At 40.3% G+C, this 27,967-nt stretch overlaps 1 protein-coding gene across 4 annotated transcripts in view; it reads left to right on the top strand.

Annotated features, from left to right (window-relative positions):
• The window catches only part of src (v-src avian sarcoma (Schmidt-Ruppin A-2) viral oncogene homolog), a 28,895-nt gene extending 2,967 nt beyond the window's left edge, over positions 1–25,928 (top strand). Inside the window, exons 2-14 of one of the 4 annotated variants that reach the window (XM_063463057.1) lie at positions 14,089–14,350; positions 14,469–14,568; positions 15,332–15,349; positions 16,361–16,459; positions 17,378–17,404; positions 17,586–17,689; positions 19,561–19,710; positions 19,893–20,048; positions 20,995–21,174; positions 21,544–21,620; positions 21,703–21,856; positions 22,144–22,275; positions 23,422–25,928. In XM_063463057.1, coding sequence (XP_063319127.1) covers positions 14,098–14,350; positions 14,469–14,568; positions 15,332–15,349; positions 16,361–16,459; positions 17,378–17,404; positions 17,586–17,689; positions 19,561–19,710; positions 19,893–20,048; positions 20,995–21,174; positions 21,544–21,620; positions 21,703–21,856; positions 22,144–22,275; positions 23,422–23,630 — 1,659 coding nt within the window. In that variant the 5' untranslated portion in view covers positions 14,089–14,097 and the 3' untranslated portion in view covers positions 23,631–25,928. The remainder of the gene's footprint in view (positions 1–14,088; positions 14,351–14,468; positions 14,569–15,331; positions 15,350–16,360; positions 16,460–17,377; positions 17,405–17,585; positions 17,690–19,560; positions 19,711–19,892; positions 20,049–20,994; positions 21,175–21,543; positions 21,621–21,702; positions 21,857–22,143; positions 22,276–23,421) is intronic. The other 3 variants (XM_063463058.1, XM_063463059.1, XM_063463060.1) reach the window with 3 other exon arrangements.
• The last annotated feature ends 2,039 nt before the right edge of the window (positions 25,929–27,967 follow it).

Below are 27,967 nucleotides of genomic sequence, written 5' to 3'. Positions count from 1 at the left end.
CAAACCAATCAGGAGTTATTAGCAGTAATAATAATAATAATAATATGAATTGTGTAAATCTATATGTTGTGCAATGTTTGAAGCCTTGAAAACATTTTATAAAACATATTGCAGAAAAAGATGCTCAGGATAATTTAGCAACACTGTCAATACTGTTCTTGTCTGTAGCACATGTGGCCACAGAGCATAATTATTAAATATGTCTGTGTAAGTTCTCAGTCATCCAGGTTATGATAGGAACTTGGAAAGAAAGCGAATTATCAAGAAATGCAATAAATAATTAATAAATGAATAATATACCCTTTTCAATAAGACTATAACTTACATACAGTGCTTAATAAATTTATTAGTCCAATGGAAGGTTTTTAAAACAGCTGCCTTAGATTACCAGTGGTGTTAATGCAATGAAAGCGTTTTAATCTAAATGATATTTTGTAATACTAAAATATAATATTGTTGTTCTTTGAAATAAATTTTCAATTTTAAGGTTTTACCAAAAAACAAACAAACCCAAACAAACAGTAAAGCACCTCTTTTATATTAAGATACCAAACTGTATTTTAATTTTTTTTTTTGTTACTATATTTTTTTCTTCTTTTTTTCCAATTACAAGTTTCAAAATGTGAAAGCAAAAGTAATGTAGAAAGCCATACTACTGTTATGTTCAACTGCTTTCTCAATTAAAAACAAAACAAAACATATTGCAGTTGTTTACTTGCATTCCTGAACAGGAAAATGTGTTTTAGTGGTCGAGCGATTGATTAATTCCAGCCGGCTCAAAATGGTATAAAGCATGAATTCAGTTGGTGACTTGCCTAATAAATAACTCATTTTTAGCTTTAAACAAGTTTTTGATAGTTTTCTTGTTTTAAATGAAAAGTGGTTTCATAAATTTGAAGAATGCCGGAATCTCTTGAAATCCAGATTTTTTTACCCTCTAAACATTTTTGTGGGCATAGGCCTAAAAAGTGTATAATCAGTGAGGCGCTAATTAAAAAGAAGAAGTAGAACTGATGGTCCAGAGAACCAGAGATGAAAAAAGAATCTAAATGATCTGGAGCTTCAGTAGTAGTAGGAGTAGTAGTGTGGCTGCGCTTTGCTAAAACAACATACTATTCCCCTTTGGCTTTCGAGTACTTAACAAACAAAACACTTGTCTGATGCCAGCGTCAACCCCTCTTCGGTTTGCCAATGAGATACGCGAAGCACTCCAAAAAGGGAGAAAGCGGGAAAGACAGTATCTGTGAAAAGGGGGCATGAAATTTGTGATGGCTTCCTGCTGACAAAAGCCTTTGAATTTTTCATGTTGCAGATACTAAACTTCTGTTGCTCTGGCCCAGATTTGTTGCTAATTAGTGCCCAGCTACATTCAAGGGCATACGGTTGAGCATGGGAATGCCAGTGCCACCTGTTCTCTCGTTCTCCCCGTCTTACATCACTCCCACCCTGTCACATGCTGTCTGTCTCTCTCTGTTTAGGCTTTGTGTACCATTGGCATAGTTTTGAATCCTTTACTGTAAGTCTACTTTTTATCTACTCCGTACGGTGTCACTGCTTGAATTAGTGTCTGCAGAGGAAATGCGGGTCACCGTGTATACACCAATAAAACATGAAGTTACAAAGCTGTCCATTTCACCCAGTAAAAGCACTTGAATAATAAAGATGAAGAACTGAAGTGCTCTGACATATCCCTTCAAGGCTTCACTCAGAGGGGTCTGTGCTTGCTGGCCGTCTGAATGAAGTATCTGATAGTGGTTTGATACAGACAAACAGAGGAGGATTTGTATCCTCCCGGGATCGTTGGCCACTTCCTGCCCCTGTGCTCTGGGAATTAGCCAGGGTGACACAGGCCACGCATCTTCTCTCAATCCACCCACTGTTGCCTCTGTGGAAAAGCGGTCACTCTCACACCCTCATTCCCATCGCTCCGTTCGCATTTCTTGTGACAGGAAAAGCGTCTTTGGCATTTAAAAAGATGCCTCTCTGTGTAGCTTTGTGTAGGCGCAGCTGTGCGAGCCTGGTCAGGCTGATGAGATGCTGGGAAGAGCGCATGCTGCTCTCCCCTCCCTCAAAACGTGAGGCTGTCCATCCTCTGAGAATCACCGCCACGTATGTCGACATGGGAGTTTTTACACAGATCGTGTTCCGGCAGGGAGCACAGACCATGTCAGAATCAACCTCTGGACCAGGCAAATCTTATAATCTCACCAAAACCAGATAACAGGAGCATGCGTGGAATTTGTGGAGCAAAGCTGCACTAAGGGATGAGGGTACTCAATATGATTTGTGATCCTTTCAGTGAGTCATGTCAGGCAATGAAAAGCAAAATCCGGATGAAGAGAAATTTGCTTGAATGAAGTGTTACTGTGCTCGCGACAGCTGTGTCACTACTCAAATGACTCAGTTGCGACAGAAACGACTGGGCCATGCCGGGTCATATCCTGGGGTCTTGGTTTGACTAAATCTGTTTTTTATGTTTTACAGAACCAGCTGATATAATTGGTAAATCATTTCATGATGAAAATAATTACTGGTTGCAGTTTAGATGTTGTTTCTTTGTTGCAAGTAAAAACAGGTAATGAAACTGAAATATATCAGTGTGTGGTTGCTAAACAATACCGATGACTCAGGGATTATTTTCCCAAATGATGTGATTTCTCAGTTTTAAATTTGGCTTTTTGGCTCATTGCCTGCTTTGGACTAAATTCTCTGCATCCACTGACATTTCAGAATATGTTCACAATCCACTGACTTTAATTATTAGCTCACTGTGTTTATGGAAGTTTTGGATCATGAAACATGACTTCATCATCATTTTTTTTCTTTTTACTCATCTCTAATGTAAAATATGACTCCAATCATAGTCACAGAATTTGCTGTACCTCGTCTTTCCTGCCTCTTTCCTCTGGTTTCACTCCTGTCTGTTGTTAGGTGAGTCAGACATCTTCCTCTTCCTCAGCAGAGGCAGCTTAGTGGCCCAACCCATCTGTAGCTTATGAAACCTCCAACTGCACCATCAACTCAGTGCTCTTTACTGATTGCCTCGCAAACTGTGTCTCAGTCTCTGCTTCACCACCCCACAGAGTAACATTTGAATATTGAAATCAGGGCCTACTGAACAAAGGCTGGTTTAAAAGAGTTGGAGGAAATCACTTCAGTGTTGGGGGCCTCGTCCTCCAATCTGTTATGGAAATGTCATGGCAGGGAGCAGTTATGTTTTGATGATGAAGTGTGACATGGGTACATTTTAATATTTTAATGCTTCTGCATCTCTGATACTTTTATTTGTCTATCTCCAAGGAAGCAGTGCTCAACACTGGGCTCTTTGTGTCTTGGTTTCAGTTTGAATTCAAAGCCAAAGCAGCTATAGAAATGTAGACTGAGCATGCTTTAGTTATGCTGGGTGTGCACAGAAGTGCATAACTTTAGCTATAGCCCTGATCTATTTGAAATATTCAGCTTTATCACTGAAGACAACCTAATAATGGAGGCGTATCAGCTGATTATCAGCTGCAGCATGGCATTCTTAGCATACATTTATTTCTGTTGACACAATAAGAAGTCTGGGGGTGTTTTTCGTGTGTGTGTTGCGACCTTGAATTGCATTCCTGTTCTTTAATTGTGTGAAAAATTCCTGCGTGATGCTGCTGTTTCTTACCCTGAGAGGCAGTGGAGGGAAACTTTTGGAGTGGGTGTTATGTGTGGCTGAGGGAAACTTGTGCTTTTGAACATCTAGGAAGAGACGGTGTCTCTACCTGCTCCACATACATTCCTGATTTGGGTTGTGTGAGCAGGAGAGCAGTTGAAACTCGTCTTGTCCTCCTCTCTGCATTCCTTAGCCATGACTGAATTCAGTCACTCTGCTGCAACAAACCTCGGATGGTAAAATGTACATCTAGCGCACTTCTTCCTGCATTAAACAGTGTAAAACAGTACAGTATATACGGTGCATTATAAACAGTATGTTCCCTTCTGGTGAATCAGGAGCTGCAGGGATTTCTTAGTGCCTGGCTGTGCAGATGAGAAGTTAAACGGTAGAAGCCCTCGAAAAGCCTTAGCTTACTGAAGCGTGAGGCACATGGGAGTTTCTGTGGAAACTGACAAGATCAAATACCTCCTCTTTGAAATGTGATGAGATGAGGTGAATTTAAGGGTTTGCTATCACAGCAGTGGAGTTCACTGTAGGCGACATATTCTGAAGCAGCAAAACACAGTCCTATGTGATACTGCAGAAGACTGAAGCGCTTTCTGATCCTGCATCTGTAGTGTCTTTGTTGTCTTTGGACCCCTCCGTTTTCTCATGTCAAATATGTTCCTCGACTGCTTTGAGCTCACTACCAGTTCAGCAGTATTTTAGAAAAACATTGTTTTTTCCACCTCACGTGACATGTGCCTGACACATCAGTGGAAATGAAATCCTTTATTTCCACCATTTCTTCAGGGATTGGAGAAAGAATAGAGGATAGAGTGGGAGAAGGGAGATAGACCAAGTGTAAGGGAGTAAGATGGGGATGGGAAGTGGGGGTGGGGGGTTCAATGCCCTTGAGGATTATCTTTCTCTTCTCCTCCCTTCCTCTTTCTCCTCCATTTCTTGGTTGAACACATGACCGCAGCTCATCAATCTCAGTTCGCATAATGACCATATTTAGATGAGAGCTGCACGATATGAAGCTGATGTTGGAGTAAGTCCCAGAAGCCACACAACCTGGACGTTTGTCAGCGGAGGTACCTCATATTGCAACAATACAGTAGTAAACCAGTCTATTCTTGGCATTTAATATGCCACAGTGGAACAGCGCTCTGCCTCTCACACCGTCAACACAAGTGAACACCCTCAGGGGTCTTAAATGCAGCCACAGTACTGTGCATGCCACAAATGCCTCAGATCTCATAGTTGTTCAGGAGCCGCTGCTGTTTCGTTTTGATCCTCGTCTGTATTCATCACCGGTGACACAGAACGGCCAAAAACAGACTTTGAGGTTCAGCTGCTTGCGGTGTTCCACTTAAAATCTCCTCCTCATAAACATAAACCTGCAAATGTTGAAATTGTGAAACGCTAACTATGGGTTAATGTGCTGGAATATATTTGCTGTTTTGCAACAAACATGATGAGCTAACCAGAGGGAATTGCAGTAATGTCATCGCTCTGTCTCGATTGAGCTGGGCCCCCGTCACACCCAGACTGGGAAGGTTAGTCACAGGTCTCAGGCAAATCAGGTGCAAGAAAGGTGATACTTCTTTTTACTAGTTCTGCACTAAGAAGGCTACATTCAAGTTACTCTGTTGAGAGAGATATTTAAGAAACTTGGAGTATAAAGAGGGCATGATTTACTGAATAATTATTGAAATACATAGACTTCCACAGATTTGGTAAGCTTTTACCTGATGGAGTTATACTGTAAGTAAGAACACAAATGTCAGATACAGCTCGATTTGACTTCTACATACTACATGTAGGTCCCTAACTGTGTGGTGCGCTAGTGAGAAGATGCACTGATAATTTATAGCTAGTCATGTGTTTTCATGTCTCTTCCTGGGCGCTCTGCCTTAGCCTAAACCAGTAGTTAGAACATATCTGAAGCAGACCAAATCCTGCAGGGTAGGAAATTACTCTGGGTTTATGTGCTAAAATGGTTATAATGTGATCACATAATGGTTTGAAGTTTAGCCCAGCTCTTTGCGTCGATATGAAATATGTCCAACAGCGACGTGGCTACGTCTCTGATTTTAATGACAGTGCTAGCTGTGGAAGTAGGAAGTGTTGGGCTCAAGTGTCGCTTTGTGCGCTTTGACATAATGTAGGGGATGAATGGTGGAGCTGGTTTTTCATGAGTGAACAGAAGGATGGAAAGAAGGAACTGGAAACAAGTGAAAAAAAGTCTCCTTTACTTTACTTATCTTACTGGTTGTCTTGGAGGAATAGTTCAGTATAATTGAAGAGACTTACCTTCTTCACTGGGTCGATCCTACTGCCCTCAACCAGTTAACAGATATTTGCTCCTACCAGGTCCTCTACAGTAATATCTTCTAAATAGTTTTTTAAGAAAAGTACTGTACAACTTGAATTTGTCAAAGTCACAGTTAAAAAGCCATGAAGTACTGCTGCATGTAATCTACCTAGAAAACAGGTTGTTGCTTTTACATTTCAGTTTGTATGCATATGAAACATTTAAGCATATTTCTACATCCTTAGTAAGTAGCTCTCCCTCTTTGTTACTTTGCAACCTTTGCAAAAGGCAACAGATCGCTCATCTAAAATGGCCCAGATATTTTCTTTTTGAGTTTCAATCCCAAAATAATTTGATATATGTCATACTCAGATTAGGAGCAGGGGATAAACGAAAATCCTTGAACCTGCAGTTGCTGCCAGCAGTGTTTGTTGTTTGGAAGTGGACAAAAATTCCTCTGTAAGCACGGGGTTTAAGACAGAGTGGCCAGCTGCTCGACTCCATGAGCCCAGAGATGTCAAGGCCAGGTTGGCTGTGGTGTTTGGCAGCAAAAGGTGATCTGCAGGTTGCTTTTATAGCAAAGAAAAAAGCAACAACAACAAATAAAAACCCACTGCAGAGAAATACACACACATACATTTTCACACAGTGAAAGGGATAAGAGCTCACAGCCTCTGATCCTATTATAGAAGCCAGAGCACTGCATGCTCCTAAGAGGCAGGGAATATGGGTAAACAGGGTGTTTTTCTGTTTTTTTCTTGTGGGAATCGCCCTGTGCTATAACTGAAAACACGACAATGGGAATAATTTCTCCAGGTGATCTCACCATCTTTCTCTGCGCCACTTTTTCTTTCACACTCATCTCTCTCTTTCTCCTTTTATAATGCTTTCAGGAAGTGACACATCCCACATAATTCGGCGAGATGGAGCCTCTGCTAATCTTACCTTTCTCTCTGTCAGATAGGCACGCTGCGCTCTCTGAGTGTTTTGGCCTAGAAAGTGCCTGCGCGTAGCTATCCTACATCTGTGCAGTTTGTTGGTTTGTGGAATGCTTGGAATTGCCTCCATGGCAACGTTTGTGTGTGTATGTGGAGCAGTAAATATTGACTTCATCACCTCCCCATCCCTGTGTCTGTCCGTGGCAGGAGCACAGCGTGGGTGGGTGGGTTGGGGGGGGATTTGGTACACACTTTATCCAGGACTCAGCAAAGTCCTGATATGGGGAGGGGGGTGTTTACCTTCAGATATCCAAACATGGTGAAGCTTTCTTCACAGTTTGATAAAGGATGGATTTACTTTACAAAAGAGGTGAAATGCCAGGGGCTTCGTGACGTATTCTTTGCTATGTCACTCCATTTTAGCTCAGTAATGATCAGCCTAATGAATAACGAAATGTGAAGCCTGGGCAAACGCAGATACAAACCTGTGCAGGGGTAGTACTGCTGTGCAAACATGTCCAATATGCCATTTCCTCTATTCGTGTTTGTTTAAAGAGAGGGAAAACAAGGTGACATGAAGCTACACCCAGTGTTTGTTCAGCACCAGGAAGCAGCTCACCTGTATATGATGAGTGTAAACTGTTCTCACTGCACTGAGTTCAGTTTTTAGTATTTTTCCCACAGCAGACGGATTTGTTGGGACAGGATACGAGAGCTTGGAGGAATAGCGGCAGCCGCAGCCGAAGTAGTGGTTTGACCGGTTTATCCTGTCTTGTCATTGCAGCACTTGTGCTGTTTGTAGGCCCCAGATGGAATGTCCTCACTGCATTTGATGAATACGATTAGGGAATAGATGTTGATAATCTGGAGAGAACAAGCAGGCTTGGATTATGCTACAGTTGGCGACTGGTGACGCAGAAGCCAAAGCCTCCCTACTTTTCCCTCCATAGTAATTACATAGAGAGCATTAAGATGAAGGAATACACCAGGCAGGCTGACATTAGGATCACATGCTTTCACTCACACAGGCATATTCTCTTTGTGTGCACACATGCTTCCTAACCCCTGTACTTCTGTTCACTCTTGATTCAAATGAGCCATATTCTTTAAAAGCAAGAAACCTTGAATTTATCAGCAGCCTCTTCAGCGTGCAGGGATGTTTTTCTGCTGTAGCGTGATCAAATAGAAAACCCCTTTGGAACGATGTTGCAGCTGGTCAAGTGTGAGCTTGTTAGCACAGTTCTGATTTTAACTGAGTACAGCCTGGTCACGCATCCACTTCAATTCATGTGATCAGACCACTCACGCACAAAACCCCACTTTAACGGCTGGTGTCTGTTTATGCAAATGCAATAACAACATAATGATATCTTCCTGCCTGCAGTCTGGCAGCTGTTGTTCACTCAGTCGACTTTTATTGGAGGCCTACAGATAATAAATGTCACTATGCCTCTCTTATATCATATGTCACATTTTCCAGCATTGTGCCTGCATTCAGGATTGTAACAGCTCAGCATAAATCTTGTTTTTTGATCTGTAGTTTAAATACACATTTTAACTGATAAAGGTCTCAGGGTCTAAATACAGAGGGAACTCATTATCGTCACTCTTTATCAGCATCACTACAATGTTAGCAAACATCAACCTGGGGGAAAAAAAAAAGACCATCTTGCTATTTGGAGCCAACGGGGTGATAATGAAACTTTCACTTGACGGCGTGACACAAACTGCAAAAGGACACAGTAAAAGTTCTTCTTGAAATGTGATGGTTGGTGTGATAGGGCGCAACTTTTACTTTTAAGGTGAACCTTTTCACCTCTACCAGTTTCACCTAACACCAAGAAGCAACTTTCCGCAACTACTGTATTTTTCTGACCATAAGGCGCACCAGATTATAAGGCACATTAAGCGAAACAAGCATTAGCATTCATCCTCCAGCTTCACTGTTTATGTTATACTAACATAGCTGTGTCGCTAACGATCACGTAGCACATCATTATATACCAGCTAGCCCAATTTCAGTAACCCTACAAACGTCACTGCTGTTTAGTTTTCGGTCTTCGTTTATGTTGGAAGTGATAGCAGAGCTGTATGTTTTAATTTATTCAGAAATCTCTCTTTCAGAACATGCTATATCATGTTTAGGTGGAAACTAGCGAGCTAAATTCCTGCTAACTTCTAACTGTTAAATCTAATAAATTCTGTTTTCATGGATGCCTGGATGTTAAACTTAATTGTTACTGATCATTTTATTAAAGATGAAAGAATTTAGACAGTTTTTCAACTCTCAGTGATGCTGCAGTGTTCGTTTGAATTTAGGACCTGAAGCGGACGGAGTTTTGGACCCAGAATACTCTGCGAGGCTCCTGACTACGGTAGCCGTAATGCTCCGGCAATCGATCAAGTCGTGCGGCTTCGTAGCTTAGCAAAGTCGTACTAAAACATTTTTTGACAGATTTTTGAGCACCGGTTCGAGGTCAGTAAGCACAACCAGAATTCATACATAAGGCGCACTGCCGATTTTTGAGATAATTAAAGGATTTTAAATGCGCCTTATAGTGCCGAAAATACGGTACTTGCCAACCTGTCGGGGAAAACACATTTCTCCCAAGCAATTGACCTGTGTGACCTTTTAGAATTTGAGAATTATCCTTAATGGGACCATCAACAGGAAAACATCCTCAACTAACATCTCTATTTTTTTGTGGTAGCTCCAATCAAATGAGAGAAAATTCCAGTATCAACAGTGTGTCTTTTTTCCAGGCTGTAAACATGTTTATTTCTGTACTACCTTTTTAACATGGAAGTCTATAACAACTGAGTCACATTTGGAGCCAGTCTCGGGAGGCCACAAAAGGAACTGTTCTTGGCTGTTAAAATTAATTTTTCAGGCCTGAAGGTTTACAGCGCGGTTAAAACAAGAAATTAAATTACTCTTGACATACAGTAGTTTGCATGTATCATCCACAATGTCCCTAATGAAGTGATTAATTTTGAGCTTGGTTACACATCAGTTCATGTTTTTTTCAGTTTATTTACCTCAGGCGTGATAATGAAATTACATGGCCATTAATGCATAAAGAGTAAATAAAAGCATGTCTGTGATGCCAGTAAAACTGTTGAAAGCTCTGCAGCAAATCCCATATTGCTTGGCCTCAATATTCATCATCAAAATTGAATAGAGAGAAAGAACACGTTACTAATTTGTTGTAATAATACATTCACAGCAATAACTTAAATGTGACCTTTAACCTGGGCCGGCTATATGAAACACAACTCTTTCCAATAAGGGCGACTGTCATAACTTGTCCAATCATGTATTAGATGCCAGGCCGACAGGAACAACTCTCCTGAGACAGATATGAGGGGTCTACTGCAGTTGTCATGGCAAGATACAAGCCCTTACATGCTTCTTCACAGAACCATAGTTTCACGATCTGACTCAGTATTACTTGGAGTTTTCTTCAGTTTCATACTGGGAAAACCCTCATTAAACCCACATACAGAAGATCTTAAGCTAGCTTGTTCAATTTTGATGTTCGCGACTGTTTGATCCTTCCCAAAAGATGAAAAGGCTTTTTTAAAGGGCCAGAGCACGACAGGCTGTGTTGTTGGTGAAATGGACTGGTACCATGACAAAGACTTGTGCGGTGAATGAATGACACATCTTTTCATTTGGATGAGAGGATACCATTCAGAAATTGTAGTTGTTCTGTTTTCACAATAAATGATAAAGAAAGCGGAACGGGGATAGACAGTATCCTGTTCTGGTTGGGGTAGCAGCAACCCCAGCAGCAATATTAAAAGACTATACCCATTTAGCAAAAGCTCAGGAGACTTGAAGGATTTGGAATTCATTGCCAGATCTTATGCATAATTAAGCAAATCCCCCTCCCACCAACCCAGCCACACCCCCTGCCTTGCTGGAGGGATTTTCATGCAGCCATGCCTCAGACAGTTGGTGCTTATTACAGTACCTCAGCGCTATTAGGCTTTTGTTATCATTAACTACTGCAGATAGTACACGTGGAGACATGATTCCACTTACTCTGCTGCAAATGATGACAATGTTTGGCTTCATGACTTCCTTCATTTCCATATTTCCTAATGGCTGTTAGAGCTAAAACACGCTAGGATCTGGCAACCAGAAAGCCAAAGGCCACAGGCTGTTTCTGTGCTTTGTTTATGCTGCCTGCTGTGAGTTGACAAAAGATGGCTTTGTTGGAAACTGAGTGTGAAGGGAAAAAAAACGAGACTCTCTTAATGCTCCGTTACTTGATTGAGTCTTCCTTTCCAGGGAGGTTTTTTGTGTATTTGTCTGTGTCTAGGACACTGTTGGCCAAAGGAACTGAATTCTATTCAGTCTTGAAATTTGCGAAAGGTCTTAATGGCTCTTTTTAATTTGTTCACTTCATCAGATTGTATACATGCACTGCTGCATAATTACCGAGTCAGTAAAATTTACCCGTGTTTACCAAAGTTTTTCCACAAAATTTGTTATTTAAATGCCATCTGATTGATCCTATTAAGGCAGCGTCCCTTAAGAATAAGCGTCTTGCGTGTGGAATTGGGAAGCCTCTTACATGACTGACGACTGCAGATCAGAGAGGTCTCTGCTCTGCCTCAAACAGCTTATTAACCATGCAAACAGTCTGCTGGGGGAGAGCACAGAACACACAAAGAGCAGCTCCCTGAGCCACCCGGCATCTTTGTGTCTACTCTCTTGTGTCTGTGTTTTTGTGTTAACCTGCAACCCATGCAACCCCCCCTCTACCCCTTAATGCAGACATACCCAGGGGGTAGACTTATCGACTCTTCGGCCCCACTGACCCCTCATCCCTTTCTCTTCCTCCTCCCTCCTCCCATTTCACGATGACAACCCCGCCCCCCCAAAAAATCAACCCCATGTTATGTTCACCTCCCTTTCATTTTTTCTCCTTATAGTGCCTTTACATATTTTTTTCTATTAAATCGTCCCTGGATGAGCTCATATGTGCACTTGCACATATGGCCACAGGCATCTTCTAATCTGTATACAAACTACAAACACAGAAATAACTTCCATATCTCCTTTTGTCACCTCTGCTTCTCCTCTCCTGGCGGAGGGGCAAAATAAGAGACAAGAACCAGCTTTGCAACTTCATTTCCTTATCTTGCATAGTGAACTCAGTCCTTTTATAGTAAGATATTTTCCACCATATGTCATACATTCATAGCTTTGAGTGGCTGCTATCCAACGTTTTGTAGCTGGCTTTGTTTTTGCATTCGCTTGTTAACAACATTGGGCTGGGCTGAGTTGAGCAGATTCACAGCCACCTAAATAACAGAGGTCAGGCAGGCCAAATAACTCGACACTATCCAAATGCACTTTTACCCTTATCTGCTTATCAGAAGTGTTTCCAAGCCATCCCACCTTAGTGTCTTTTCTAAATTAACATTTCTTAGCAGATCGCCTGTGGCTATGTTTATCCATGATAGCAGTCCTTAAATTATTCTGGGCTTAGTGTAAGGATTTCCCTGCACTAAGCTGTGGTTAGAGTTCATGAACCTCCTCAGGTGGGGGAGCTTCAGAAATAAAAACTAAGCAGCAAACCAAAACTGGCCTCCTCTGTTCTCATCTTCTTAGTGCAGTTTCTCAGTTTTGTAATTTACTGACAACTTGAACACCATCAACACTGATGAGTGATCTGCTATGTGTAAGATGCACTAGTTTACCATTTTACCAAAAATCATCACATTTTAAATGTATCAGTTATAACTGGTAACTGGCTGTTCAGACTTAGTTATCCATTTCTGTGTTGTTTAAATTAGCCTGCGCAGCACGGTGGCCCCCAACGCAGTCTGAGGGCCAGAGGACAATCACCTGCACTGTATCATTTGTTTGTTTGTTTGCTTTGATAATTGTTCAGTTTTCTTGGGCGTTTTACTTTGCCAAGTGGTCAGATTATCCGACTTGCTAAATAGCGATATCGTCTCCTGTTGTGATATGTCATTGCATTTAGTATATGCAGACCTACACCTCACAGGGCCACACTGGGTTAGGACAAACACTGTTGTGGTGTACAAAATAGGTTTGCAACTAAAAATGATTTGTGTGTACTTTGTGTGTGGGCGGGTTTTAAATTAAAGAATCAGTCAATCAGAAAATTATCATCTGAGTCAGCTCTATTGTACATTTGTTTTTGTTTTTCCTGGTAACAGCTTTTACAACTCTGACATGCCCACAGGTCTAGTTTCCGAAAACAGCAGGACGCTGCTGAAAGCAAACATGCTTTGATTAACCAGAGTGAGAAGAACGCTGGTTAACATAGTGCAGTATTTAGCAGCCTGAGAGATAACTGTATAGTGGACTTACTAACACATTCAATGCAAAACACTATGGGTAATAATGCTTCTATGTTTCAGTTAAAAGAAAATCATTTGTGTTTTTTTGTGTTTATATTATTTTAATATCTTATTTTTCTTTTGTTAAAGGTACTGAAAAGTACTCATCACAGCTGTCAGTGCTCAAACTTGCCCGCTCAGTAGTCTGCAGCTGAATTTCCAGTGACTCAATGCTGTAAATCCTCACATTTAAATGCTAAAACTCCTGAATGTGGGCATTACTTTAGCCACACTCACGTAATGGCTCTAAATTATTACCATAATTGATGTTTACCAATCTTCTGTCGATCGTTTACTTACTCAGCACTGCTGTTGAAATGAAGGACTATTTCAATCCCCCTCAACAAGACATGAACGTGAATACGTTTTGAGGCAATGGGAATGCCACCTCAAAATGCTTCAGCCTTTCTCTGGAATTATTCTGCTTCTGACACATGTTCATGCTTGCATGTGTGACATAACTGCTGCTGGTGGGAATGGGGTAAAGTGGATCTCGTGTCTGTGTTGAAACCGAAGAGTGGCAGCTGCTCCAACGTCTGCTGGAGATGTTTTGCTTCATGTGGTCCGTGTGACACCGTGTCTCTGTGGGTTTAATAGTAGTCTCCGGTCCGTCTCTGGTTTCTGCATCTGGCTTTGTGGCAGTCAGAGGAATTTTTCCAGAGAATGTATTCTAAGAAGATCACATAAGAAAGCAAGTCCATTTGATGCCAAATTATAGTGTAATTTTTCTATTACAGTGCCTGGAAATTCAATTTGAATTAAGTTTATTCTTAATCTGCTGTCTCACAGAGTTTTCTCTGTCTTTGAATGCACAACAGGCCTTGGCTATGGGGGGATCCAAGAGCAAGTCCAAGGATGTAGGCCAACGAACACGCAGCCTCGATGGCAACCTCAGCTCGGGTGGTGGGGCTGGCGGCCACCACCTCAACTCCACTCAACAGTCCTTAACACCAAACCGCAGCCCTACTGTAGATGCAGGTCTCAGTGGGAATCAGTCAATGGCTAATACTGCAGAGCTGGCGCTCTTTGGAGGAGTGGACAATAACAGTGTCACCTCTTCAAACTGCATAACACGAGCAGGTGAGAACCTTCGCTGAGAGCTTTCAGTTTTACAGTTACCACCTTGTTGTGCTGGTTATTTAAACTGTACACTCTGTGTGCTCCGCTTTATCAAAACCCACACTTTATCTTCTTACAGGAGGGGTGACGACCTTTGTAGCGTTATACGATTATGAATCTCGAACAGCCACAGATCTGTCTTTTAGGAAGGGTGAACGGCTCCAGATAGTAAACAATACGTAAGTAAAACATTCACACTCCTTCTCTGTCATCTTTTGCAACTTGATAAATTCAAGAATAGCTGAAGTTGTACAGTATAAAGGCATAAGTTATTGCTCACCGTCTGGCTACTGTGCTCTCTAAAACTGATGTCACTTGCCTACTGAAGACTTCTGTCTTTACAGTCAAGTGAGACATTTCCTATTGCCTATACTGTTTTTTTAAAGTACAGGCTTGCTCTTTGACTCAATAGCTATGCAGTGAACCATATAGTGTAGTCATGCACCCCCAGTGCTGCCTGCCCACTGACAAATTACTGACCAAGAAGGCAGTTTGGAACAATAGTGGATTATCATTGACCCGCTAAGCCAGAGATCTGGCCCATTAATGGGTCAAGGATACTAAGAATCCTCGAACCGATTCTAAGACTTGTTAATGTAAGTGTCAGATAGGCTTGTCCTAGTTTTCTGTTTGGTCAGGTTCACTGGATTAGTAAAGCTATGCATAGTGAGTCAACGGGCTTTTGTCAAGATCATATTCTGCCCTCTGCTTTTTTTTTCCTCTCCCTGGCCTCATTACTGTGCCTCATTCAATACACAGTAGTTCAAGTAGTTTAGGTTCAAAGCTTTATCATATGTGCTGTGCTGAAGTCTGTTTGTTCTGCGTACTTTGCTATTCTGCCACTGCTCATAATATGCTCTCTGTATTTCTCCAACGCTCTTCTTTTTCACCATTTCATCTCTCTTTCCCATTTCTCCTTCACAAACCATCACATTTTGATAGGAGGAAGGTGAACTGCAGGTTTGTGAAGCTTCTCTACGACTGTGTTTAAATCAACCATTTGTGAGCCTGTGTTCTTTGTATCACATGAAGCATATGTGAAACTGATGCCTTTGCCCTTGCCCCGTAGCATTTGGTCGAAAGCCTTGCAGCACTATCAATGGGAGGCAAATAAACAAAGCAAATAAACATATTGCTTTAAAATTCGACTTGTGAATATAGTGCTGCAAAGCTTCAGCAGCTCAACCCCTCGTAAAGTGTAGCCTTTATGCACCATCAGCCTGCCTTTTGCAATATCCATATGTTTCTATAATTACTAGGGATGGGAATCACAAGAATATCATCCCTTGTTGTGATATGCCAGTAAACACCAGCATTTTTATTAAAGCATGCAAATGGTCTAGATGGAGTCCCTTTGCCAGTTTGACTTACCAGAATGACTGCTTCATTTACCAAAACTAATTATGGATCATATCAAATGAAAGAGGGTGAAGGGAACAGAAGTTAACTAACATGTGTTGACGGAGAAGAAACTCTCAGAGGGGAAACTAGCCGGGGGGAAAGCAAATCGGAGAACTAATTAACTGAACCGACACGTTATTATATAATAATATTAATTGAATAAGGATGATAATACATACCCACACTGACACCACAATGGTGTACATAATTGCTGCATTTTGTCATTTCAGGTATATCTTTTCCTCACTTACAGATATCAGGATGTATTGTAGACGCATAGATCATGTTGCTGTTGTGCGCAGTAAATTATGATATTATCATTTTGTTAGTTACAGCGATTCCCAACCATAGTAATTGCATAACAGCAAAAGAACCTGGGCTGACATTCATCAAGCTTCTCCAAGAGCTGAAATACTACAGCTATTGCAGCAGTTACTAAAATTACAAAACAAACTCTATCCTTTCATTTATGGTCTGAGACACTTGATAAACAGCCCGAAAATTCACATTTGTGTTTTGGACTTGTGATGAGCCTTGGTAAAGCTGTGTGTTATCATTTCGTCTGTGCAGAGAAGGGGACTGGTGGCTGGCGCGCTCCCTGACCACCGGAGAGAGCGGTTATATCCCCAGCAATTATGTGGCTCCATCTGACTCCATCCAAGCAGAAGAGTAAACCCCTTTATTTTTTCTCTCTCTCTCTCTCCCTCTCGATGTGACACTTATCTGTCTTTCACCAAGCGCATGGAAAGATTAACCCTCAAACTTTGTGTTCTTTGGAGCTTTCAGTATTATTACTTTTATTGTGAATTAGAAACTTAATCTTAAAGGAATAGTTTTACATTTTGGGAGGTAATTTTATTTCATTTTTTTGCTGATAGCTATGTAAAATTAGCACCAAAGCTACAGCGAGTACACAACAGCTAGCCAGGTTCTCACTAAAAGTAGTGAAATACATGAACCTAACCATTTAAAAGGGACTACTGCTACATATTATGCCTCACGTTTGAAGTAATGAGGTCAGTGTATGTGGAAAATAATGCTTCAGCCAAAAGCTTAGGCTTCTAAATACTTGATTTCAGCAGTCTCTTATACTCTGTGCTCCGTGTAAAGGTGGATGTCTATTATATGGTCATATAAGGCACACGGCTCTGGCTGTGAGGGCAGAAGCACCACCAGATAGTCAAGTCCAAGAATGCTGGAAATGAGTGTCACAGATCCCATTTAAAGCTCACTATGAGGCTACGAAAGTAGTAGCAACTTAGCAAAAGGACTAGAAAGAGCATAAAAATTGGGCTTGCTGGCAAGTGAACTTTGTTACTATTTGACTCTATTTGCCTCTGTTACCAGTCTTTAAGGTAAGCTAAACTAAGTGAGTGTCTTTGTAATGTAACACTGACTTGATCTTGGGCTTGATGCTGGGATGAAAGTCAATACACCAAAATCCTAACCTATCCATTCAACTCGCTGTAGTTCAGAAACCACTTTCTCTGCTAAACCTCTCATGCTAACCTGCTTGCTTACAATAAAACTCACAAACTAACTTTTTGTAACAACTTCGTTTCTCACCTTTGCCTCTTTCTCCATCAGTCATCTCAAACTGGCTCTAGAGTCCAGGTAAGCAGCTGTTGCACTGTAGGCACTTGTATGCACTGCATCTGGAATAACCTAAACCTTCTGAGACTATAAGCGAGTTCAGCCTCGATTTCCCATTCCCTCTCTTTCTCCCACTCATATCTCCTTCCCCTCACCAATCTGCTCCCTTGTGTCCCATGTGTTGTGTCTTGACCTCAACCAGGTGGTACTTTGGCAAAATCACACGCCGCGATTCTGAGAGGCTGCTGCTGAGTTTAGAGAACAGGAGAGGGACTTTCCTGGTGCGAGAGAGTGAAACCACCAAGGGTAAGTTGAATCACAATTGAAACTGGAATACGGTGAAGTATCTGAATGACTTAGTTAATTTGTTCTCTAATCAAAAACTCCCTGTAACTACTATTTTGGCATTGATCATCGTTAAATATATCTAGTCTTGGTCGTAAAGTAGCTCTAAAAACGAAAGCTGTGCCAGCATCTACAACATTACTTTCCTTACTTCCTTACTCAATCATATTTAAACATCACCTAGATATCCTTTTTAGATTTTCTAAAGTGTAGTTTGTGTACAAACTGATCCCTTAATCTGTTAAAAAACTTTGAACAAACAAAAAACATTATTGCTTCTGGAAATTGTAAGAAACCTATAAAAGGTAATTCACCACAAGCAAGAATCAAGAGATCATGTGTTATCCCACTGATTTAGCTGATCTTCTCACTAACTCATCCACAACACAGAGTTTTAAAGATGGCATACAACACACAGTGAGGCGGGGATATGATTTGCATGTAGATATACATCAGTGTCGGATTGTTTTGTTTTTTTGATATATTGTGAATAAAAGGGTACTGAACTGAAAACACAGATGCATACAATATTAATATTTAATGTGCTGTAGGAGAGTTTCTGATTGGAGCTCTATTGTAGGTGGAAACACCATCAACATCTGTTAGTTTACAGTGCAGTTTTTCCAGCTTTTAGTCATACAATAACTAGTTGAGGTGTTTCAGGCATGCAAGCTGTGTACATGTACTTTTTGTTAAGACAAGGAAAAACATTTAAAAGCTTGTCTGCATTTTTTTAGGATCCGTGATTGTTTTTCTGATTTTAAAACGTTTTTTTCAAACCACACTCATCCCTATTGAACAAAACTACTCCTGAATCAATGACTTCTGATATCCTTCAAACACCAGCCCTCAGGTTTCTCACAAGTTTTCCTTTATGACAGAGTATGAGAAAGTAAAATTGTAAATGTAAAACTTTTTGGGCCTGGGCATCTCGATTTTAATTTTTTAAACCAGTCTACCCGGGGAACTTTTTTTAAATCCCAGAAACACAGTGTGCATTTATTTTTACACCTCTTCGTGTATCTTTCTGTGAACTTGTAAAATGTTCAGATTTCAAAATGAATTTTCTGTTCTGTGACATATCAGACTAAAAAGGCACCGAGGAGAAGAAAGCAAATTCTTTCTACAGTAAGGCAATCCTCCCTGCTGCTCACTGTGCTCCCCGCTGTGCCGTGTCAGTCATGTGGCAACGTGGGTACAGAAGAGAAACAAATCAGGCAGATGGGAAAAGGTTGGATGTGATGCCTGTGGGACTCAGTGTAGAGAGATGGTTCTGATAGGCAGCTACTCTGATGCTGCTGCTACAGCAGTAAAATAGTCTCTTCGGGCTCAGTCAGTTGTGTGTATATGTCGTGTGTACACACTGGTACATTACAGGATTACTGTTATGGAGCAGATATATGGAATCTGGAGAGACTGAGAAAAGATTGAAGGTAGGGAGAGATAGGCAGAAGGGGAGTAGGTGGGTGAGCGGGAGCAGAGGCGAAATACTGGGTGAGTGAGCGAGACAGAATTAGGTCATTGTGGAGCTGAGGCTGTACAACCACAGGCCATATTGCCCAGTTCAAAAATAAAGAGAAAGGCTAGGCATCGCCTTGGGCCAATCTGTGATTCAGACTGGTTTTTGGTTGACCAGCACTGCCCTCTGGTGTTGCAATGAACACACTGCCCACAAAAATGGACTCCAATTACTCTTCATTCCGAATGTCAAATGTTCTGTTACTTTCCACCAGGTGATTTAAAAGAAAGAACACAGATTTAACATAATTTAATGAATCAATGCTATCAATGTCTTTGCTACTTTGTGTTAATTGGTTATCATTTTCCCCCAGGTGCCTACTGTCTGTCTGTATTGGATTATGACAACACAAAAGGGTTAAATGTGAAGCACTACAAGATCAGGAAGCTGGACAGTGGAGGCTTCTACATCACATCACGCACCCAGTTCAACTCCCTACAGCAGCTTGTCAATCATTACCGCAGTGAGTTCAGTGCAGACAAAATGCTTTTTAGCTTCTCCTCCCTAACACAGTCATTAGTAATTACACAAATGAGCAAAGCGGCTCTAATATTCATTCACTTATTCTTTTAGTTAAACCTTTCCTGTGTTTCCTGCCCATTATCTGCTTTACCACTGACCAGCCTCCCCATCTTCCCTCCCCAGAGCATGCTGATGGATTGTGTCACAGCCTAACAGACATATGTCCTGTACTGAAGCCTCAGACTCAGGGCTTAGCAAAGGACGCCTGGGAGATCCCGAGAGAGTCTCTCCGTCTTGACATAAAGCTTGGACAGGGCTGCTTCGGAGAAGTCTGGATGGGTAAGTCGTGCTTTATTCCATGAATGGATCTTCAGTTATTTTCTCTGGTCACAGCGGTTGTGAGACCAAAGTGCATAAAATATTTTAGCCCTGCATGACTGAAAAATTGCACAGCTATAACTATTACTGCTGTAACTGATAGCTGATTCTGATTAGAATATTATTGTATGATCACTGTTGATGTGCAAACAAGATGAAGCCAGTGAAAATAAAATGCCAAACGTTTTAGAAATTTGGCCAATATGCCCTTTAAATATGCCAACGTCACTTCTGGAACATTTTCAGTGTGGCTGCTTTTTTTCAAATTGTTTAGTAGATCTTCATTTCTATCGCTTTGCATTTTTTCCACTACAGTGTGCAATGAATCTTCTCCAGTGTATGAAAACAATGACCTATCAGTTAGAATTTCATTTTGGGAACATGGATGAACGGACAGGGAGGCAAATTAAGTGTAATGGAGGTTGGTGCTGGTGCGACCACAAAGCTCTTGTGTTTTCAGGCACACCCAGGTATGCTCAGGTCATACCTGCTGACTGTCCTCCCACAAATGTCTTAAGGCATAACAGTAGAAATCAGCAATCATTTGTCTTTCCCTTTGGGGCAAATTCATAGTGAAAAAACAGTAGTCTTCCATTTGCTTGAGCTCTGACTCTTGTGCGGTCTTTAAGCTTAAAAATAATGTAATTTTAAATCGAAAAACCTGTATCCCGTTCATAGCTGGAAACTACTAGTAATTAGTTTTTAAGCAGAAATGTTTTGTTGTCAGAAAAGGATGGTCATGGAGCAACATTTAAAAAAGCAACCATATACAAGACTGTCCAGAGGTGCATTAGAAAATTATTTTAAAGCTTAATTGAGTTCAGTTTTAATGGGGGAAACCTGGAGTTGAGTTGTTTGAGTAACAATCAATACTAATGTTATACTAATAACATTTGTTTTTAATCAGGAACATGGAACGGTACAACGCAGGTGGCGATCAAGACCCTGAAGCCCGCCACCATGTCCCCGGAGGCCTTCCTGCAGGAGGCTCAGGTCATGAAGAAGCTGAGACACGAAAAGCTGGTTCAGCTTTACGCTGTGGTGTCTGAGGAGCCGATTTACATCGTCACAGAGTACATGGGCCAAGGTCAGCGTGGGGTCCTCACTCTGTCACATTTAAATATTTTCAGAGTACATTTTTTCATTTGTAAATGTAAATAATAATAAAAATGTGTAGTACTTAAAATATTATTTGATTATGACTCATCAAAATCATATTTCTAAGTCTAATTAAAAGATGGACACGTCTTAAAAAAGGGGGTGTGATTAAGCAGAAACAGCCAAAAATTGAGCTAAACTATGATGTGTTTACTGCCTGGGAACAAAGAAAGTTCTAGACAATGAATGTATTTATAAATAAACATCATTTATGCATACATTTTTTCAAAATTTAAAATGAATTTCAGGAATTTCATAGGCTCAGTGGTGATTAACTTATTCCAATCCGCACTAACAGGTAGCCTACTGGACTTTCTGAAAGGGGACATGGGTAAGATGCTTCGCCTTCCCCAGCTGGTGGACATGGCCGCACAGGTCAGTGCAAATAATATCACGTTTTATTATTTAATTGTTTGTTACTTTTCTGTTATAAAACAGAGATTTGCCCCTTTCTCAGATTGCTTCGGGGATGGCTTATGTCGAGAGGATGAACTATGTGCACCGTGATCTAAGAGCTGCTAACATCCTGGTGGGAGATAACCTGGTTTGCAAAGTGGCTGACTTTGGTTTGGCTCGCCTCATAGAGGATAACGAATATACTGCCAGGCAAGGTAAAAGTATAAGGGTAAAAAAAGACAGCATTTATTTTATCATGCTGTTTCTCCATGTGACACAGTAGCCTTTCTCTCTGTTTTTCTAACACCAGGCCAAATATAGAGTATTTCAAAGGCATCACATATCTATTTGGATTTTGTTCCTTCACTTTTGTGTAAGGAATCAGTGATTTTGTGATGTTCACAGCTGTTGAACAGCAGGAAGCTCTGCCAGTTGGGATTTTTGTCTCAGCCTGTTTACAATAATCTAATTTCAACCTCCTGATAAACTTGTTCTCTTGCAGGTGCCAAGTTTCCCATCAAGTGGACGGCCCCTGAGGCTGCGCTGTATGGCCGCTTTACCATTAAATCAGATGTATGGTCATTTGGGATCCTACTGACTGAACTGGCTACTAAAGGCCGAGTCCCATACCCGGGCAAGTATAGATAATTTTGTTTAAGGCTTTATTATGGTTGAAGGAATTTGAACCTCAAAACTTAATGCTTAAATGAAATGTATGTTTATTTTTTCCCTATGAGAGACTAAATGACACATAAAAAAATCAATCCTAAAGGTCATTTGAGATCTAAAACAACTGGTGGACAGATAATCCCAGATTTTAAGCCCATAGTATGTGTCTGTCCCCTTTGGAGGTTGGTCTGAGGATCATTAACCCACTATTGGTCATGTGACCTGGATGATTCAGAACCTACACAAACTGTGCATTTCCTAAATTTGATAACTGTAACATTTTTGGCTTTTCAAAAATATTCACAACCCCCCTTTTAAAAAAAGGTCATCCTGTTTTTAGTAACTCTCAGGAGTCCTTCTGTTTATGAACTATGTCAGTTTCGTGGTCTCTTCATAGTCAGTTTTTGCTGAAGGACCAGCCACAGCTTTCAAAATGCTGTTAAAGAATGGAGAAAGCCTGCATTTGTTTATGATGTGATTGAATTCATATGTGGATTATATCCAAGACCTTTGTTGACTATCTAGTCAGAATGGAAACTCCCAATAGCTCATCCTTAATAGTACTAGCCCTAACCAGATTCCTGAAAGTGGTCATCTGCATCAGTTTCTTAAGTTTTTATAAAAAATTGGAAGACTGTAGAGTTTGGCTGCTTCAAAATAAAAATAAAAAGTGTAACCACTAGGGGGCATCAGTTAGCATGCACTCAGAAAGGTTTCTGACTGAGTGACCTGAAGGATTTGCAAGACAGCCATAATAAGAGCTGGTTGACTTCTCTAAATACTCTGTGATGATCATACAAATATGAAAAAGTTCTTTAAGTAAAAATTTTGGCCTATATTTCGATAATCCAGTTTGGATTACATGTGTCTTAAGGGTAAGTGCTGCTGTAATGTCAGCCCTTAGGAGTTTTATTAATAACTTAGTGAAAGTAACTGAATCAACTGAAAATAATTGTAAAATATGCATAACAATAATAAAAAGATCAGAATACACGCTTACCTAATAATTCTGTATTCTTTGTATAGCATAAAGATGTCTCATTTAGTGCTCCAACTATGGATATAGCTTTTCAGCCGCATACCTTTCATAATGCTTTATTTTCTCTACCAGGTATGGTGAACCGGGAGGTGTTAGACCAGGTGGAGCGTGGTTATAGAATGCCGTGTCCAGCAGAGTGCCCCGAATCCCTTCATGAGCTGATGCTGAGCTGCTGGAGGAAGGAACCTGAGGAGAGGCCAACTTTCGAATACCTGCAGGGCTTCCTGGAGGATTACTTTACCTCCACAGAGCCTCAGTACCAGCCAGGAGAGAACCTGTAACCAAGCTGGCAACATATCTGTGCACACAGTATGGATGTGCATAACTGAGCATGTGCATCGTCTTTAAAGTGCATGGATAATTGTGTGTGGGGCGGTGTTTTTTTTGTTTTTTGTTTTTTGTCTAATGGGGCAAAGAACTGACACATATTTGGGTACAATCATTGATTCTGCGTGACATCAAACCAATCAGCAAAATCCAGTCTTTCCAAAGTCTCTCCAACATTTCCAGTTTGAGAGACTATTTTCAAGGTATGGTTTTATTTTTCAACAACCCAAACAGGCAAAGAGGTGTGTCTGCCTTTTATGTGTTTGTAAGGTGTCCTAATAAGCCTTCCTCGTGGGTTCTTCCTATGTTATTTCTCCTGACTGATGTTATAATTATCACCATCAATAACACAACATGGCCTACAAGACAGCATATCAGTCAAACATGGGTGGGTGTCCAGAGAGTTAAGTTTATTGGTTACAACAGGATGTCTCTTTTCGCCACATTTTCTTTGGGATCCCCTTCGAAACATATACGCTCAGACGCCTTCTTCCATTTATCTGCTCAAAAAGCACCTATGTGGTACCAACATCAAATTTTAAGATGTTATCGATCTCTTTAAAAAGAATTTGCTATTATACCTGGATCAACTGGAAATTTTCCATGGTAATACTTCAGTTTTTAGCACCACACTTCCCCTGTGCAACATTGAGGCTTGTTTCTGGATTGCTGTGAGATTTTGTGATGTGAAAGTGATGTGAAAGTCTCTTTCACCAGCTGGACTAATTGAGTTATTGCTGTGACCAACATACAGCTCAACGCAAAGAAGAAAAGAGGCCGTCCCTGTCTCTATTTGCTAATTGTGACTTTTCTTAATCTATAAAGATAAATGGCTACTGATCACTAAAGATCATCTCAGGATGGAGAAAACAAGAATTCTTCTGTGAGGATTTTTGTGCCAATGAAAAATGTCTTTTTTACTCTCTTCTACTGTGTAAAAGTGTATTTTAATACTCTGGACTTTTCTTATAATGAAGCTTGTGTTATCTAAACAGAGGTTATGCTGTTCTGTTCTTCTTAAAGGATAATCCACTGTTTGTGAGATCCCGCATCTGTGTACACTTTTGGATCACAATGCATTTTAATCTGTAGATTTACTTTCAAGCATTCGCATTAAAATCAGGTGAATGTCCCCGCGCAGTTCTCAACTTCATGGATATGAAGACTATTTTTAACCAGCAGTAGTATTTCACTAATGAGTGCAAGTTTTAGGACAATGTTACACTGGAGATATTGTCATTGTGTTCTTATTGAATATGATAAGCGAGCAGCAGTATGGTTATGCCTCCCTGATGCCTATAGGAGGTAGACTACAAAGCTTTCCCATGACCACGGTGGCAGGTATAGCAAAGAAAATTGGCTTCTTGAAACCTAATTGTAAATATTCTTAATGATAATATTTGTATATATCTTTATAATTTATTACTTTAAAGAATAACCCAATTGTTTATTTTGCTTTCTGGTACTTTTCTGGGTTACATAACATCTTAAAGTATAAGATTAATCATCGTTGCAACACTTCTGAGCACAGGTATGTTTCTTTGTGCACGTATTTCTGTGAAACCTTTCTCAGTTGAACATTAACGTGCCAGTTGTTTCTCGCCACATACTGATAATTCACCAGCATCAATGCTTCCCATAATACAATCAATACCACAATGTTTACATCGTGATGACCTTTAGATCATTTTGATGCTGCTATACAGGCTGAGAAATTAGCAGGTAATCGGGTGTCATTCTTGTCAGACATATTGCTTTCATGAATCTGTTCGACAGTGTTGTGCTGCCACCTTCTGTTGTTCCTCGAGTGGGCTCTCCAGCCGGGATTTCCCAGAGCACTGCTGGTTAAGACTGAGTAACTCCACACAAAAAGATGATGCAGCTGCCATGAATAGGAGCTTGATATCTGTGTTACATCTGCTGTGTTGCACGGATAAAGAATGCAATGGCCTGCAGGTGTAGTTGGGTTGTTTGCATCATTTCCTTTTCCTGCTGTCTCATTGAATGTTTGAGAAAAAATATGGATAAAGTGCATGAAAAAGATCATATAGTCAGTATGCAGCCTTGCTAATAAGCCAAGGACATTTCCTGTGGGGTTCTGTGGGTCTCCTTTCTGGCTATGCAGATATTTTTTAAATCAGTGATATTCCTATATATACTCTTTTTCTACTGTATCCAATGGGAATTTTCACATAAATAACTCTTTGTTAAATCCTACTGATTACTGTTCAAATTTGAATAAAATTTGTACACTGCCTATGACACGTGCTCTTGTTTATTAACTGAACAAATGAGAAAGAAAAACATACCCACACAAAGCAGTGATGTACACAAAATACTTGATTATCCTGTTCTAAGACACTAAGGTAATCTTCCATTGACCTAGAAAAAGATTTGAAAGAATATTTATAGCGACATGCAACAAACAGTAGTGTCAAATTTTTTATCTACATATAAATAGTCTAATTACAAGACTTTTGCATAGTCTTTATTTCTTCATATTTCTTTTCCAAGGAGCCACAATTTTTCTTAATTTTTGAAAGTGCTTTTAAGCAATAGTTCTTCAGGATTTCTGAGGGTCTTTCAAAGTTTTTCTCTGCATATATTGTCTGGTTTTTCACTCATTTTCAGTCTAGTCCTTGTACCTGGAGGAATGTTTTTTTTGTTTATTGTGCCACTTAACAATGAGCTGAATCATTCAAGCCTAAAATAGACACCTAACTCACGGGATGAACCGGTATTGTGTCTACACATAACAACTTTAACAGCTAACCAATTTTAAATTGTATCTTTAGGCATTTTGTTACTAGATGCCTGTCACAAGAGCACATAACTTGTTCCCATTTGTTTAATTGAGTCAATGAAAAAATACTAAAGATAATACAGTTTGACAGGCATAAATTGTATTTTTTTGAACCAGCAATGTGATTCCTGAAGAGTTTTAGTGAAAAATTGGCATATCTCAGTATGGTGTACAGTCTGTCTTTACAAAAGGTGAATGGTATCTAAAGGTCATGTCCTTAAGAAACTGGAAAAATCCCAGCAAAGAACTGACACTGAGATATGCATTTGGCCCTTCAGTGGTTCCATCTACTGTCCACTGAATCCTCATCAAAAATGGGTCTGTTGAAGGATGGCTCTGATCTTCAGAGCCATCCTTACAGCCATCTGTAAAACATGTTTTACAGATGCATTTCAACCAATGGTGTTGGGGATCTTCTCAAAATTGTTGGAATTGTTGGAAATATAAATGCAATGTCATCTAGTCTGATTGGCAGTGGCTTCATTGTTTCAGCTGGAAAATGATCCCAAACCTGGACACAACAACAAATAATGGAAGATTATCAGCCTTTGACTGGCCTCCAAAGAGCTCAGACCTCAACACTACTGAATTAATAGGGGGTCATCTTGATAGACAACAAAACAAAAGGAAGCCTGCATCCATTTATGAGCTTTGAATGTCCTTCAAGAAGCCAAGAGAATTATTCCTAATGACTACTTAAAGAAACTACAAGAAAGCTTGCCTGAGAGAGTTCAGGAGTGTTAAACAATAAAGGTGGTCATACTAAATACCAAACAAGTCTATCACAGTGCACCATGGACAGGTCGCCAGTCAGATGTAGGGCTAACACATAGAGTCAAATAATTAAGTAAAATAATTTGATAGATATAGCACAAGAAGCTTCTTTCGCCTGCTCCCGTATACATACGGAATGAATATGCATATTTATTCCGTATGTATACGGATTCCTGTCGCAGTCTCCAAGGGATTTAGGCCTATATCTCTTTCTGGATCCGGGGATCTTTCGAGTATTTTATATATGGGGGACTATGTAGCCTACATTATCCGTGCCATTATGAAGTAATGGTAGAAGTTGTAATTATTGTATTTTAAAAGTATCCTTTTATTTGTTTCTTTTCTCTTGTAAAAGAGAATGGAGTAGGAGTAGAAAGTTGGAAATATTCAAGTTAAATAAATTGAGTCCAAGTTCTTCTTTAACATTAAACATTGTTTCACGATATGGTTGCTCCGTGCATTTTCTTAACGTGTAAAACCCACCGATGACATGTTTCACAGGTGCCAAGCATAATTGGATTATTATTATTATTATTATTATTATTATTATTATTATTATTATTATTATTATTATTATGTATAGCAGTATTAACATGAATATTGAGCTGTGATCACAGAACTTGTCGTCCGGGTGCATCGCCTCACAGCTCATCACGTGGGGCTCGCGCTGTGTAGCTTTACAGAATGTCCCGGAAGAGGCTCCACTAGTGTAGT

Source organism: Pelmatolapia mariae, linkage group LG20 (assembly GCF_036321145.2).
Source record: "Pelmatolapia mariae isolate MD_Pm_ZW linkage group LG20, Pm_UMD_F_2, whole genome shotgun sequence".
Taxonomy (NCBI): domain Eukaryota; kingdom Metazoa; phylum Chordata; class Actinopteri; order Cichliformes; family Cichlidae; genus Pelmatolapia; species Pelmatolapia mariae.
This window is presented reverse-complemented; position numbering and strand designations above follow the sequence as displayed.